Below are 16296 nucleotides of genomic sequence, written 5' to 3' on the forward strand. Positions count from 1 at the left end.
GGAAACAATATTCTGACTTTTCTTGAACTTAATAGTGCAGCTCCAGACTCAACCAAGCTGCATCCAAATCTCTGAGCACAGTCAGTGATGGACATGTGATCCAGGTCCCATTAGTGAGAGCCAATTAGGGGCTGTGGGTAATGTTGGCAAAAAGTCCTACTTTCCTCTTCTGGGTACACAGACATGTACATGTGGAGCTGCTTGCCAGTCTCCCAACCAAGAAGGGAGCGTCCCAGTGAACTTCAATGAGAGACCTGCCTTCAGTGAGCCAGCTGACCTAAACCAGCCAAGTCTAGCTCATGTCCTTTCTGTTAAGATTCATGAAGTGGGCCTCCCCGGTGGCGCAGCAGTTGAGCGCTGGGTTGCGAAGCTGCCCGCAGCCTCTACAGTGCTGGTTCGATCCCCAGCTGCTCCCCAGCCACCAGAGGAGGGTCCCACATGGACCGCAGACCTCTCCTGCCGCCCGCTGCTCCCCTCAGCAGTGTACTTCGGTCCTTCTGCCTGCTCTGCTCCCCGCTCTGGCTCTGGTGAATTCTCTCACTCTCCTGCGCTTCTGACTGTACCCAGTGCTTGTATAAATAAATAAATAAATCTTTAAAAAAAATAAATTCATGAAGCCCTTTAGTTAGTGAGTTTTCTTGTTATTTGAAATTTAATCTAAGCTGATCTGCTTCAGGTCTCAGCTTAAATGTCCTTTTATCAAAAACCTACTTAACTCAGTTTTTGTTGTTGTTCAATTTTTTTGTGTAGAACTGGTGTATAGGCCAGAGGAGCAGGGGAGTGAGATGATTCACCAGAGACAGAGTGGGGAGCAGAACAGGCAGAGCCACAGAAATACAGTGCTAAGGCGAGCAGTGGGCGAGTCAGGAGAGGTCTGCACTAATGTGGGTTAGCTCCTTGGCCAGGGATCGAACTCAGGCCATAGTAGTGATAGTGCTGAGACTTAACCCCTAGGCCACGAGGGAGGTCCTACCAGTTCTTTGTCAGCACCCTGTTCACATCCTTCATAGAAGTTGGTAGAATTTCTAATAAATTTGTCTCATCCACTAGGTCATATGTTCAATGAGGGTAAGGACTTGTTTGCTTTGCTCATTATGCTGTTAACTTGCAATTTATTATTCAATGAATTAATGACATCAGTTATTGAGATCTTTACTTGTCATGGTTCTAAATATAAAACACTTATTAATATGTAATTCTTTTTTTAATATAAATTTTTAAAAAAGATTTATTCACTTATACAAGAGCTGGGGTACAGGCCAGAGGCATGGGAGGGTGACAGAATTCACCAGAGACAGAGTGGGGAGCAGAATGTGTAGATGACCGAAAACACTGCTGAGGGGAGCAGCAGGCGAGACAGGAGAGGTCTGCCGCGCCATGTGGGTATCTCCCTGGCCAGCCGGGAATTGAACCTGTGCTGCAGAGTCCGCGGACAGCTTCATAGTGCTGCACTCAACCCACCAACGCCACTGGGGAGGCCCTTAACATGTAACTCTTAAGATTGTTTTAAAATAGGTGCTATAATCCAATATTTCAGTTGAGGAAACAGGCTTTAATGATTGACTTTCCTTTTTCCATATCCCAATTCCCACCCCAAATCTTGGTTGCCAAATCTTATAAACATCCTGTCAGTTCTGGGAATTGTTCCCTGTCCTCTATTCTCTGCCATTACTGCAGTTCTCACCTTGATTATTGCAAAAGGATGTAAGGTGGTAAATAATGTCCTTATAGTTAACAATGATATAACTTATATTGTAGGAAAGTTTAATTACATTCAACATTGTTAAGTGAAAAAAGGGGATTTGAGTTTACTTTTAAAATTTTTGTTGTGGTAACACTGGTTTACAACATTGTGTTTTAGAGGTATAGCATCACCCCCTTCAGGTGTTGTTGGTGCACTACACCCACCACCAAAGTCCACCCATAGTCCACCACCAAGTCCACTGTGCTCCCTCTCCAACTTGTTCTCACCTCTTCCTCTCCCCCTCCCTCTTCTGATTGCCTTAGTTCTACAGTCAGATTTCTAGTTTTTTTTTAGTAGCTTGGCTCTATCTGACCTTTTGTTTCTCTATGTTCCACATATAAGTGACACCATCTGTCCGCTGTTTGTCTTTCTCCTTCTGATTTAATTTGCTTAGCATAATTCCCTCCAGAGCCATCCATGTCACAAATTTTCAGTTTATCTTTCTACATTGTATCTGTATACCACATCTGTTTTTTTGGCATGGTTTGGTTCCATAACTAGGCTATTGTAAATATACAGGAGTGTATATTTCACTTTGAATTAGTGTTTTTGTATTCATTGGATAAATATCTAGGGTGGAATTACTGGGTCAAATGGCAGATACGTTTTTAATCTTTTGAGAAAACTCCATACCACTACCATAAGGGCAGGACCAGGCTACATTCCCACCAGCAACGTAAGAGGCTTCTTTTTCTTCTCCATCATCATCCGCACTTGTTTCTGGTCTTTTTGATATGAGCCATTGTCACAGATGTTAGGTGGTATCTCGTGGTTTTGATTTGTATTAATGATGAGCATTTTTTCATGTGCCTGTTGACCAGCCTTATAACTTATTTGGAGAATTGTCTTTCTACTCTTTTGCCTATTTTTGGATTGGGCAATTTATTTTTTGTTGTTGAGTTGCAAGAGTTATTTCTAGATCATGGATATCACTGCTTTATTGGATATCGGTATGGTAAACAGTTATCTTTTCTGATTCAGTAAGTTGTCTTAGTGAGTTTCTTTTTTTATTATTTAAATTTTATTTTTATATTCCCCTTACAATTACAACCCCCCTATTTTGACCCCAAGCCCTCCTTTCCCCGCCCACCACCCCCCATAGAGTGTCTCTGGTTCATAGTTGTTTCTTGACCCTGATATTTTCTTTCTTATAGTTATTCATTTTCCTGGTCCCTTATTTAAGTTTTCTAGATTCCTGCTATGAGTGAGACCATCCGGTATTTTTCTTTTTCTTTCTGGCTTATTTCGCTGAGCATGATCCCTTCCAGCGCCATCCATGTTGCTGCAAATTGCATGTGTTTATCTTTTTAAATGCTGAGTAATATTCCATGGTGTATATGTACCACATCTTCTTGATCCAGTCATCTATTTTTGGGCATCTGGGCTGTTTCCAAAGCTTAGCTATTGTAAACAGTGCTGCTATAAACATAGGGGTGCAGGTGCTCTTTGGAATTGATGTTTCTGTCTCCTTTGGGTAAATACCTAGGAGTGGAATTGCTGGATCATATGGAAGCTCTATGTTTAGTAGGTCCAGAAATCTCCACACAGCTCTCCATAGTGGTTGGACCAGTTTGCACTCCCACCAACAGTGCAGGAGAGTTCCTTTTTCTCCACACCCTCGCCAACATTTGTTGTTGCTAGTTTTTTTAATATGTGCCATTCTCATTGGTGTAAGATGATATCTCATGGTAGTTTTGATTTGCATTTCCCTGATGACAAGTGATGTTGAACATTTTTTCATATGCCTGTTGGCCATTTGCATTTCCTCTTCAGAGAAGTTTCTTTTTAGCTCTTCTGCCCATTTTTTGACTGGATTATTTTCTTTGTTTTAGTTGAGTCTCATCAGCTCTTTGTAGGTTTTTGTGATCAGTCCTTTATCATTAGTGTGTGCAAAAATGTTCTCCCAGTCGGTGGGGTTTCTCTTTGTTTTTGTTTTTGTTAGTGACAGTTTCTTTTGCTTATTAGTATGATGTAGTCCTAATTGTTTATATTTCCTTTGTTCTTGCTGTTGTAGAAGCCACAAAGACATGAAGTCTATGTTTTGTACTGTTTTGCTTATGTTTTCTTCAATGTATTTTATGGTTTGTTAATTTTTTTGTGTGGTATGAAATAGAGGTCTAGTTTCATTCTTTTTACATGTGGCTGTCCAGTTTTCCCAGTACCATTTATTGAAGAGACTTTCCATTCTCCAGTCTTTCCTGGCTTTGTTGTACATAAAATGATCTGTAGAAATGCTGGTTTATTTCTGGCCTCTCAATTTTATTCCATTGGTCTGTTTTTGTTCCAGTACCATACTACTGATTATTACAGCTTTTTAGTGTAGCTTGAAGTCTGCAGGTGTGATACCATCTTTCTTCCTCTTTTTTGTCAGCATTGTTTTAGCTATTTGAGGTCTTTTGTGGGTCTGTATGCATTTCATTAATGCTCCATTTCTTTGAAGAATGCCATTGAAACTTTAGTAAGGACATTAATCTGTATATTGCTTTAGGTAGGATGGATATTTTGACAATGTTCATTTTTCCCATCCATGAGCTGAAATATCTTTCCATTTCTTTGTGTCATCTGCCATATCTTAAAGTTTTCTTTATGTAAGTCCTTCGCCTTCCTTGTTAAGTCTGCTCCTAGGTATTTCTTTTTGATGTAATTGTAAATGGGATTGTTTTCTTAATTCCTCTTATAGCTCTTATTGGTTACATATAAGATGGCAAGTGATTTTTGTGTACTGATTTTATAATCTACCACTTTCTTGAACATATTGTTTCAATTACTTTAAGAAGTGGGGTACAGGCCAGAGTCATGGTGAAAAGATTCACCAGAGACAGCGGGGAGCAGAACAGGCAGATGTACCAAAATACACTGCTGAGGGGAGCAGCAGACGAGACAGGCAAGTTCTGCTGCACCATGTGGGCTGCTCACCAGCCGGCCCGGGATTTAACTCGTGCCGCAAGGGCCCTGGACAGCCCCACAGCGCTGAGCTCAACCCCCTGTGCCACCAGAGAGGCCCTCAATTACTTTTTTAGTGGAATCCTTTGGGTTCTCTATGTATGTCATCTGCAAATGATAGCTTTACTTTTCTCATGACATTCCTTTATCCTGAACTCCAGCCAAAGTTAGTATTAGTATGTATTTAGTGCCCCACTGATTGAGTTCTGTCATTTCTAGTTGATGCCTTTGTTCTTGGTATATAATTTATCTAGGGTATAAATCTTTTTAGGAGTTAAATTCCCTCAATTGGAATTCCTCCAATTCCTTCTTCAGAGCAATATGTCTTATCTACCTTTCATCATCAGTATTTATACCTTTTATTAATAGTTGCAAGAGTCCAAGGAAGGCTCTGTATCTGTCAGATTTATCATGTACCACCAGGCACATCATACCAGGTACATAATAAGCATTCATTAAATGTATCTTATTCCCTGACAAAGTACTGAACACTGTTAACCAGGAATGGTATGAATTCTGAGTTTCCACAACTCTTCTAAGAACTTAGATTTTGAAAATATCTCACTTGTAATTTAAATTGTTTCCATCAAATTCTACCTGAAATTTCCTTAGATGTTGCTTATATTTGGGCTGGCCTGATAGCTTCAATAGGCTGGGAAATTCTAAACAATCAAAGGTACGAAGTGGAGGTGTTGCCACATTTTTTTTTTTTTTTCTTTTCAAATAGCTACCGACCATTCACCTTCTACCAAAGTCACCATTTCATTGGTGATTTAATAAATAATTTTATGAGGTAGATAATTGTAATTTCTACAATAATTTCCACATGACATTCAAGGCTGACAATTTTTATTATAATTACTTTTTGCATTTAGTCCTAAAATTGTTGCTTGGTTTTTAGCTTATTCCCCCTAGGGATTAGGGGTAAGGGAGGGTGAAGTCTAAAACTTTGTCTTGACAGAGTAATCGTCTACTCATGATTAATCCTTACCGAATATACTTCCTTCAAATTTGTTCTATTGCAGACCTCAAGAAATTACAGCCATTTGCAAAAAATACCTGCATCTAAGCAACAAAATATGAACCACAACAGGCAGTCCTCATTTGCATGTTCTGATATGAAAGTAGAAACCATGCCCATATGATTTCTTTAAAAGATAGGTGTTTTGGGTTCGTATAAAGGTCCACACTCTAGATCACAGTACCTTGGCAGATATTTCAAAGGGTAATGTCACTGCCAGAGGAGCCCTGGATGTAAACCAGATTACAGTCAGTTGAAAATTTAAAAAATCTGAAAGAACACTATATTTCTGGAAACCTGAATTCGTTCATTACATAGATTCATATTCCTGTAGTTTTGAGCTGTTGTTTAAAGCTTAACTCACTCTCACCTGTAAATGTTTAGTCACTGAAGATTCAGTGACATAGTATAAAGTTCCTTTGCACAGTATTTGACACAGCTTAGCACTAAAATTCTGAGCATACTTTTAGGGTGCTGCTTTCTCAGTTTCACAAAAAACAAAAGTGGAATGTGATTGAATCCTAACCTAGCAGTTTAATAGTTTTCTCTCCCTTCACACCTCCTCCTCACATGCACATGTACAGAAAACTGGTACCCAAACATCACCCAAGTCAATGATTACTATGGGTATAATAGCTCCGGCTATTTTGTGTAAAATTTAAGTATAAATCTAATGTTGTCTTCCGTATTAAGACCTAGCAAATAACTGAAAATACTATGTTCATGTACATCGTGAGAAAACTGAAAATACAGGCAATACATGTACTATATAACGCACACTTCACAGGGGAAATCTTAACTCCAAAATAACCTTATGAGCACTCAGTACTAAAGTACCCACCACGGTGCTGTCATGTGATCATTTATTTCTATTATATATATGAGGAAAAAGCTCAATTACTTAGCAATGCCAGTGGTAAATAAGATGAAGCACAAGCATTGACTCTCAGCATTATCTTCAATAATAAAGTCACTAGGTCTTCTTTAACCCTTTGCACCCCGAACCATTTTACGTTTTGATTTAATTTCTTGTGCCATTTCAAGATAAAACTTCAGGGAAACATGCATGTCTCAAAAGTTGCGTTGAAATAACCTCAATTCCCCGTAATCACTAATAAATTGCAATGTCCCCTGAGAGGGGACATCCGAGTGATATGCTAGAATTCCGATGTCCCCTGAGAGGGGACAGCGGAGTGCAAAGGGTTAACTGTACTTTTGGTGAAAGACTGAAATCTAAAAAGGAAAAATTCCATGCTGGAACCAAACAAACCATGTTAAATTAATAGAAGAATAACCTTTAAGCGATCCCTCATTGTAGTTCATAGCCTATGAAAAATTGGCTTACAAAGGTACTTCATTTAGTTCCTGCCTTCTTGATCTGCAGTGAATTAGTTTCTTGTTCGCAAATAGAAAGGTAATCATGGCTCTTCCAAAATAACCCCCTAGGTTTAAATTTTTATGAGGTACAGAATTCAACTTAATCAAGTCTGAAAAAATTTATGGACTTGGGTAAACTACAGAAGTAAACCTAGCTTTCAAGTTTGTCTCACCATCTGTTGATTCACTTTGCAACAAAAACCAATTTCGTAGAACCATTATATTTTAAAAGGCTGCTTTCGAAAGCATAAAACTGTGATCTTATTTTGAAAATCACTGCTAGTACATTTCTTCATACTGGAACTGCCATTTTCAATTCTCTGATAAACAGTACTGTTTACTATATACTGTAATACTGTTCATGTAAGCTTCAAAATGACAATGTTGATAGTGCCATGGAAGATAATGTTCCAGCTCTGACTGAACTATATTTTATGACTATTAGTAATTTTTTTCTTACATGTCAGTGACTATTCTAATCCCTTTCAAACATTTGCTCTTCACCATTCTTAATGGGTTTTCTACATTTTACAAACTTAAAAAATAAGTAACTTGTCCAAGGTTGTAGAACTACTGATGCAACCAGGTTTTAAATACTTAGCCTACCTGGACTTGACAACTGTGCATACTGCCATTCATCTGGATTCATCCAGATAAAGGCAGCCCCCTACTCCTTACTGGCTATTTGAATATCCCCCACTTATTTAACCTCACCCCTGGTTCATGTCCCCTTGCTCTTACTTCATCTTTCACCTTTTTACATTTTCATATCTTCAATATAAACCTTTCCACATTTACCCTTAGTTCTAACCTGTGTTTCCTTTATACTGGTTTGTCTTCAAAATGCCCTTATCAACTACATTTTTAAAACAGCCTTTGTACACATGTTGTTTTCTCTAACTTTTATTGTTACTGTATCCTGATTCAGGCAGGCCAGTTTCTTCAAACACAGCTTCCTCAATTTGCCTCAGTTCTTATTCTAAAATACTTCATTTTCAAGGGTTTCTGCTAACTGCACACAGTGGTCTAGGCCACAAACTCCTCTTCTATTTATAACCCCACAACTTGTTTTGTTCTGCTCCATTTGGGCTTAAACATATCATCCTGTACTGAGCATAAACCCCAAATTCTTAATTAAACCCTGTCCCCATGTTTTCATTAATTTTCACACGCAGACTGATTGCACACATATATTTAACAATACAGTTTTACATATAATGCTAAGAGCACTTTTCTTCAAATTTTATAGGACTTGAAACATAAGGACTTTCTATTAATATCCATACAGAAGCATAGCCAAATCTAACTCCTAAATAGATGCATTACAATTTGTTTAAGAGTTTAAAGGCTTAATGGCAATGAGGAAAGGAGAGTTTATTTTACATAACTGAATGAAAAATAATTCAAGAATAGTAGATAAATTTTAATATGGTCTCAGGCGCCCTGAAGGAGGTGGCGCCCGATTTGGAGGGGTGATTGCTATGTCCAAATAATCTCCTATTTGGAACTTCTGCGACTGCAGGGTCATGGAATCATCGGTCCCCTTTCTCCCAGACATGGTGCTGCCAATCTCCTTTACTCTGCAGAAAAGGAGATCAACTGTTAATGGATCACAAAACCATGAAACCTTAATATGTACTTAAATGTCACTAGGGGACCCAAATTATTTCACCATCTTCTTGGACAATTCAAAAATGTAAGTTCTAAATTAAGCTAAACCAAATATTAATATTATATTAAGAATATAAATTTAGGGCCTCCCTGGTGGCGCAGGCAGTTGAGCACAGCGCTGTGAAGCTGTCTACAGCCTCTGCAGCGCATGTTCAATCCCCGTAGGCCGCGGAGCAATCCACATGGCGGGGCAGACCTCTCCAGTCTTGCCCGCTGCTCCCCTAAGCAGATTATTTCAGTCATTCTGCCTGTTCTGTTCCCTACTCTGTCTCTGGTGAATTCTCTCACCCCCCCCCCCCCGGCCCAATACCTCTAGCCCATTCCCCAGTTCTTATATGCATAAATCTTAAAAAAAGAATATAAATTTATATTCTCCCCCACAAAAGAAATTCAATAAAGATATTATCCCTCCTAATTAAAACAGTAAAGCCAGAAAGAAATCATAGGAATTTACCTACCGATAGCCAGGTCTCTTAAGATCCGTAAAAACAATTGCAAAATTAAAGTGTGTGCCCTTCTTTCTAGCTTCTGGGTAGACTTCTTTTACTAAACTAGTCAGTTCTTTCAAGGTTGCATCCATCCTGATTAAAAAAAAAAAAAAAAAAAATTACAATTGACTAATTAATAATATAACAAAGAATGACATGCAATTAATGAACTGTGTCTGAACTGTGATTTATGTTAGAAACTATCATAGTCTTACGCGTGATTGAATTTTTAAAGCAGGTAATAATACTATTTGTCCCCAAATATTCCCCTTACCAGCCTCAAGATTTGAAACTTTGATGACTTAAAATCAGACTATTAGTACCAAAAGCGAAGTCAAAGACAACATACTATGTTTTGTGTGCTATACAACATTTTATTGGTCTAGTGATTAACCACTTCCTTAAAGGTAACTAACCTACTGTATTTCAGTATTTCCACAAGATGTTCTTCCTCACTTACTAAAACTGAAATGCATCTTTTCCTAAGATGTGAAGTGCTTTTTAAAAAATAGAATCTTAAGTTTAACAGTAGATGGGATCTTAAAGTCAACGAAATGTGAAAATTTTTAAAACAAAAACAGATTCCTTTCACTAACATTCTGCAAATATTTACCTGAATTCAGAATTTAATGCATTACTTTGAGTGAGTATGGCACAATCTAGCAAAGCTTTTAAAATGTAAGCATCTTGGGAATAGTAGCAAACTAATATGATTTGGTATGTGAAATAACACTGCTTGTAAAGTGCTATAAAATGACACAAAAGGGCCTCCTTAGTGGGTTAAGTCTCAGCACTATCATCACCAGAGTCTGAGTTCGATCCCCAGTCAGGGAGCTGACCCACATGGTACAGCAGACCTCTCCTGTCTCGCCCACTGATCCCCTCAGCAGTGTATTTCAGTAAATCCACTTGTGCTCCCCACTCTGTCTCTGGTGAATCCTCTCACTCCAGGAAACTCTGGCCTACTCCCCAGTTCTTCTACAATATAATTATTTAAAGAAAAAAAAAAATAACACAAGAATAGTAGGCACTCAAGAAGAACCAGCACTGAGCTGGAAATCAATTGTTTTAACACTGCACCCAATTTACAAAACACCACGCCACACTCAAGTATGCTGGACAGCTACCATATGACACATGCTGAAGGAGAATAAAGTACACATCAAACCCCAGTAGGGAAAGATACTCCTAACAAAGAGACATGTCCAGCACTAGTTTTGAGGGCTCTTTATCTCTTTGAAATGAAATGTTCCAGGTCCAAGGCCACTCTTATGCTGCCATGGAAAGGATGAGAAACTGGAGACTGCCTTCTCAACCTGACACATGTTCATTAAAGAGGGGGAGAGGGGAGAAGCCATATGCGAGAATGCTCTTAAAACCCAGAAATACCTAGTGACGGTAATACCCACTCTAGGCATCTTTTTGTGTGCACACAATATTATAGTTTCTGAAGATTATCAACCACACTATACTGATACATACTAAAAGTATAATCAAAAATAATTCATCCTTCAAATATTGCATATTAAAAAAAAAAGATTTATTTATGCATACAACAGGATTCACCAGAGACAGAGTGGGGAGCAGAACAGGCAGATCTACTGAAACACACTGCTCTGAGGGGAGCAGTTGGCGAGACAGGAGAGGTCTGCTGTGCCATGTGGGTTGGCTCCCTGGCCGGGAATAAAATTCGTGCTGCCATGGCTGCCAAAAGCTTCATAGTGCTGTGACTTAACCCCCTGTGCCACCAGGGAGGCCCTCAAATATTGCATATTTTTAATAAAACTTTCAGAAAAAGCCGTAAGCTGTTAAGAGTGCATTCTAAAATCTTAGGTAGAGATTCACATTGTTACCTTTCTTCTTATCCTTTAATTTTGTAGCTTCTTTCTACTTTATCAGAGTTCATATACTACTCTCTAACAATTACCCTGGTTAACTTAACTTTATCCCCATGGATTTCCAAGGTTGGTGAGAAGCCTGAGGCCAATTTGATTTTCTCTGTTCAGTATTTTTTTTCCCACCTATTATTCTGAAGCTTCTTATTCTGTATCACTTAATCCCTAGTACAATAGCATATATTAATGATGTAACCCAGAAAGAATTCTTTCTTCTCAAAAACATATTGTCGATCTTGCTCATAATGGACTCGCTCATAATGGAATCTGGTTCATATCTTTTATCAGAGCAGGCTTCACAAGTTCCCTACCTGCTAAGAACTACCTTCCCAACCAAAAGCTGGAGTGGTCGATGTTGCTTTTCTGATCACTCGCCTAAAGTTTGAACACATAGGTAAAGAATCTAAGAGCTCCCTTAGAAATGAAATTTCTACTGGGTGATTTTTATGTGTCAATTTGGTGGACCTCTAGTAACCAGTTATTCTACCAAAATTAACATTAAGTGTTACTGTAATTGGTTTTGTTGTAAAGTCTACAACCAATTAACTTTAAATTAGGTAGATTTATACAGGATAACCTAAGTAGCAGAGTGAGCCTGATTCAGTCAGTTGAAAAGGCATTAAGAGTAGAGCTGAGGCCTCCCAGAAGAAATTCCAATTTCTGGAGGCAATTCAGCTGAAGTTTGAGAGTTCCAGTCAGCCCTCTCTGATTAATTAGGAACTTATGTAACTCCCACAACTGTGTTAAGCCAATTCATTGTGAAAAATCTTTTTCTCTCATGGAGACATAATTTGACTACTGGCTTCAGGTATATGTAACAAAATGATCCACAATAAATATCTAAATAGGTATCTCATACTGACTTTTTTCTGGTTGAACCCTGATACAATGAATTAGGTAATTCTCTTCTCCAAAGTGCAGGAAAAACACCACTTCTGTGGTTGTTTGGCCTGTACCCCAATTCCACAAAAAAGCAAAGTAAACTCAACTTGCTTTTGGTAAACTTTCATTCCTTTTTCTGACTGTTTTAGGGCTGGTACTTCAGTCTAGTTTTACAAATTGAGAAGTCCCAAGACCTGTTAACTAATCTTCCCTCATCATTGCTTCTGAGTGGATGCAGGGCACTGTGCTATCCACCCAACAATCATGCAGTCTCTGAGAGTCTTTCTTCTTTGGCTACCATTTTGAGGTATTATTTTAAGGCTGTCTTTCTTTCTTTGGTGGCAGTTTTAACAAGATTTTACTGGTAATTTTTTTCCTCATTGGTAATAGAGGGCCTGTGAAACAATCTCACCCTGTCATTGTCACCCTAGTCTTACTTGGTATTTATTATCTGATTTTATCATTTACCATAGGAAGAGGCAGTACCTTTTTTACTTTACAGAGTCTAAGCACCTAGCCAAGAGAAACTTATTTGCTGGAAGAAAAACACACTGGAATCTCTGAACAAAGACGTTTCACTAATAGTTCTTGCCTTTAAGTTAAATCAACCTTCTTGGAATTTTTATCCTGGAATGATGTTGACCTATAATAGAATCACATCACTACATAAATTTACCAAGTACCTCTAAAGAAATGTATGGTCCCAATTTTCAAAAATTGAGTTCTAGTTATACTGGACTTATATTTAAAACTATACAACCTTGGGGAAATGTAAAATGATCCAGTTACCCTGAAAATGTCTGGCCATTCCTAAAAAGTTAAACATAGAATGAATACAGGATCCAGCAGTCCCACTTTGGTTATGAGGTTCCTTCCTATTTGGCATGAGTTCCTTTTGGGGTCTGGGAAGGCTATTACCATTAATTATATAGAAAAATGTTTTAGCATTCCCAGGCCCAAAAAACAATCTACCATTTCATACCAAATAAGAATGTCTTACTTTTGGACAACAGGGGAAATCTGCACACACCCAAAAGTATGGAAGCAGGGACTCGAATTCTTGTATACCATGTTCATAGAAGCATTCACAAAACCCCAAGGCAGAAACAATCCAAAGGCCCAAGAACAGGTACACAAACAATATATCCAAACATGCCAATATTATGCAGCCATACAAAAGAATGGGGTTCTGTTACATTCTATAACCTAGGAACCTTGAAAACATGCTAAGCGAAATAGACACAAAAGAACAAATATTGTATGAATCCAATTATATGAAACAATGAAAGTAAATTAGCTTCTACCAGGGCTATGGAAAGGGAGATATGGGTAATTTTTGCTTATTGGGTATGGAATTTCTCTTGAGGGGAGTGAAAAGGTTCTGGAAATAGATAATGATATTGATGATGGCTTAAGAGTAGAAAATCTAGGATGGAAGCTTCACAAGGCCAGAAACTTTAGAGATGGGGCTAGAAAGGATTAACAATGTGGGAATACAGAGATTGTCAGTCATTACAATGAAACACCAGTCATTACAGATTAATACAATCAGGCCCTGGATGTGATAGATTTCACAATAGAAAAAATTCCACAAAGGAGTGAATGCCACCCAAGAAGACTATATAAAGATACCTTTTACTCTGACAAAGACAGCAGCTCTCTGCCAGCTTTCTTCTTTCCTTTTTCCTAATAAACCTGCCCTTCTGGATACAACTTTGCCTAATTGTGTCTATGGAACCGTCTCTTTCCTTAGCAAACTCCCCTTTTGCTGCTTTCTTTTGCTGCTTTCCTTTCTCAGAGTAACTTAAAGGACCTCAATCATTGAATCCCAACATATGATCAGACGCCCATTAGTAACAGCTGCACAATGTGAATGTAATCAATTTCACTGAAAAAGTACACCTAAAAAGTTAGAATGAGACTCTGCAGCACGAGTTCGATCCCGGGTGGCCAGGGAGCAAGCAGCCCACATGGTGCAGCAGACCTCTCCTGGATCATCCGCTGCTCCCCTCAGCAGTGTATTTCAATCTGTTTGTTCTGTTCCCCTCTCTGATTCTGCTGAACCCTCTCAACCCCCCCACCCCCGCCGCACCTCTGGCCTGTATCCCAGTTCTTGTATGCATAAATAAATAAATCTTAAAAAAAAAAGTTAGAATGGCGATGTTACATTATATATTTTACCGCAATAGACATTTTAAATAAACACCTTCTACTGCAACTAAAAAGTCATTATGATAGCAAACCAAGGAATTACACGCAGCACTGACAAGGTTGCAGAATGTAATGATCCTTAGACTTGGGGGTAGAGATAAGGTACAAAGGAAAGAATAAGCACTCAGGGGCAACGCTTCACTACTCGCAACTCAAAAGTTTTTCTATCAAGTACCAGATCAGAACTTACTCTTTATCTTTTTGGATGCAACGGTATTTCAGGAAATTAACATGACGTGGAAATGCTCTTTGCACATAGCTCCCCTTTACCAAGCTCCTCTTGTAACACTTGTCCTACTACAGTCCCTAAGTGTGGCCACCGCATTTAACTCTGTACCTATTTTTATACCAAGCAGCTCTAACGGTGGCAGACTGTTGTATCTGTCAATTTTTTACAACCTCAAAGTTTCAACATTAAACCTAAACGCGCTATCCTGTTTTCTCTAACAGCTAAACACTCTAGTCTTCTGAGAACTGCGTACAAAGACCCCAAGGTGAGAAGAAACTGAAAACAGGGAGACTATTTCCTCACTAGTAACGGGAAATTTCCTTAGTTTCCTCTAACGCCCGACACCCCTCCCCGCCCGCGCTCTCACCAAGTGTAGATCTGCAGCTCGCTGGACGGCACATTTCCGCGGGAGAACTCGTCCATTCGGTGGTGGCGGCCGTTGTTGGTGGTGAAGACACGCAGCAGCAGGGGGCATGTCTGCAAGAGAGGAGAAACAGGCAGGGCAGAAGTTAAAGAGCGCGGCGGCGAGTCCCGCGCTCCCTTTCCTTTCCTTCCATTCCCTTCCCAAGGCCTCCGAGCCGCCCGGGAGCAAACTACCGCCGCTTCCCACCCTAGGCCGCTCTCTCCGCCCGCCGGGCCCACCTCCACCTCTTTCCGAGTCCCACACCTTCTCCCGGTCGATCGGTTTCTCCGGCTCCTTCTTAATTTCCTCCTGAGTAACGCGCGACTCCACCGCCATCTTCCTGCTGTGGCCCGGGAAACGCTCGCCTTGACCTCCGACCCCCGCCGCGAGCATGAGCACCGCGTCTCTCGCGAGGAGAGCTCGAGTCCGGATAGAGGTCCGGGCGGGGGCGGAGCCGGGCCTTGCGGCGCAGGCGCACTTCGTGGTGTGGCGCGTACACCCGGAAGTAGCCCCGCCTACGCTTCCGCCCTTTGGGAAAGGTGGGCGCGAGGGACGCCGCGCAGAGACCCGCGGCGCGGGCCTCGGGTCTGACTCCTGCTCTACAAGTCTCTGTTCCTTGACGTTCTTGGCCGGTAGCGGTCGCCCAAACTCTTAAAAACAGTACAAAAAGTGAATAAACAAAAACAGCTCTTTTTTTTTTTTTTTATAGAGGCATGCTTTTATTTATTTATTTATTTTTTGTTTGTTTGTTTGTTTTGTTTATACATGCACTGGGTACAGTCAGAAGCGCGGGAGGGTGAGAGAATTCACCAGAGCCAGAGCGGGGAGCAGAGCAGGCAGAAGGACCGAGGTACACTGCTGAGGGGAGCAGCGGGCGGCAGGGGAGGTCTGCGCGCCATATGGGACCCTCCTCCGGTGGCTGGGGAGCAGCCGGGGATCGAACCGGCGCCACAGTGGCTGCGGGCAGCTTCGCAACCCAGCGCTCAACCGCTGCGCCACCGGGGAGGCCCACAAAAACAGCTCTTTACCAGCGAAACATATATTTCTTTGTGATGAAGGGATAACAAGATGTGAAACAGACCCAGGTATGTGGACCCTGAGTTAGAAAAGCTGATGGGAGGAAAGATTGCCCGTCAGGAAATGTTCGTGAAACAACTGAATTAGGGAACAATAAATTATGTCCATGACAAACGGGTAGGGATACATGATATAGAAAGCACAAACCATGAGAGACTGATAAATTTGACCAGATAAAAAAACAAAAACCTGTACTTAAAAGTACATCAAAAAGAGAAAAACCACAGAGTGGGAGAAGTTGCATGTGATGCACATGATTGACAAAAGCTAGTGACTAGGATATGTAACTGTTGTAGAGCAACATCGATACAAAACGGGGTGCCTGACTGTGGGTCCTCACCCGCGCGCTTAAAAG

At 40.2% G+C, this 16296-nt stretch overlaps 1 protein-coding gene across 1 annotated transcript; it reads right to left on the bottom strand.

The window, feature by feature from the left end:
- Positions 1-8262: 8262 nt before the first annotated feature.
- Positions 8263-15300, bottom strand: SAP18 (Sin3A associated protein 18). The gene is made up of 4 exons (XM_037527349.2): positions 15129-15300; positions 14829-14938; positions 9215-9337; positions 8263-8665 (listed from the first exon to the last, which is right to left on the bottom strand). The coding sequence occupies exons 1-4, from the start codon at positions 15255-15257 to the stop codon at positions 8509-8511; spliced, it is 519 nt and encodes a 172-aa protein (XP_037383246.1). The 5' UTR covers positions 15258-15300; the 3' UTR covers positions 8263-8508.
- Positions 15301-16296: the final 996 nt, after the last annotated feature.

Source organism: Talpa occidentalis, unplaced genomic scaffold (assembly GCF_014898055.3).
Source record: "Talpa occidentalis isolate TD23 unplaced genomic scaffold, MPIMG_talOcc4v2.1 talOcc4.5, whole genome shotgun sequence".
Lineage (NCBI taxonomy): Eukaryota > Metazoa > Chordata > Mammalia > Eulipotyphla > Talpidae > Talpa > Talpa occidentalis.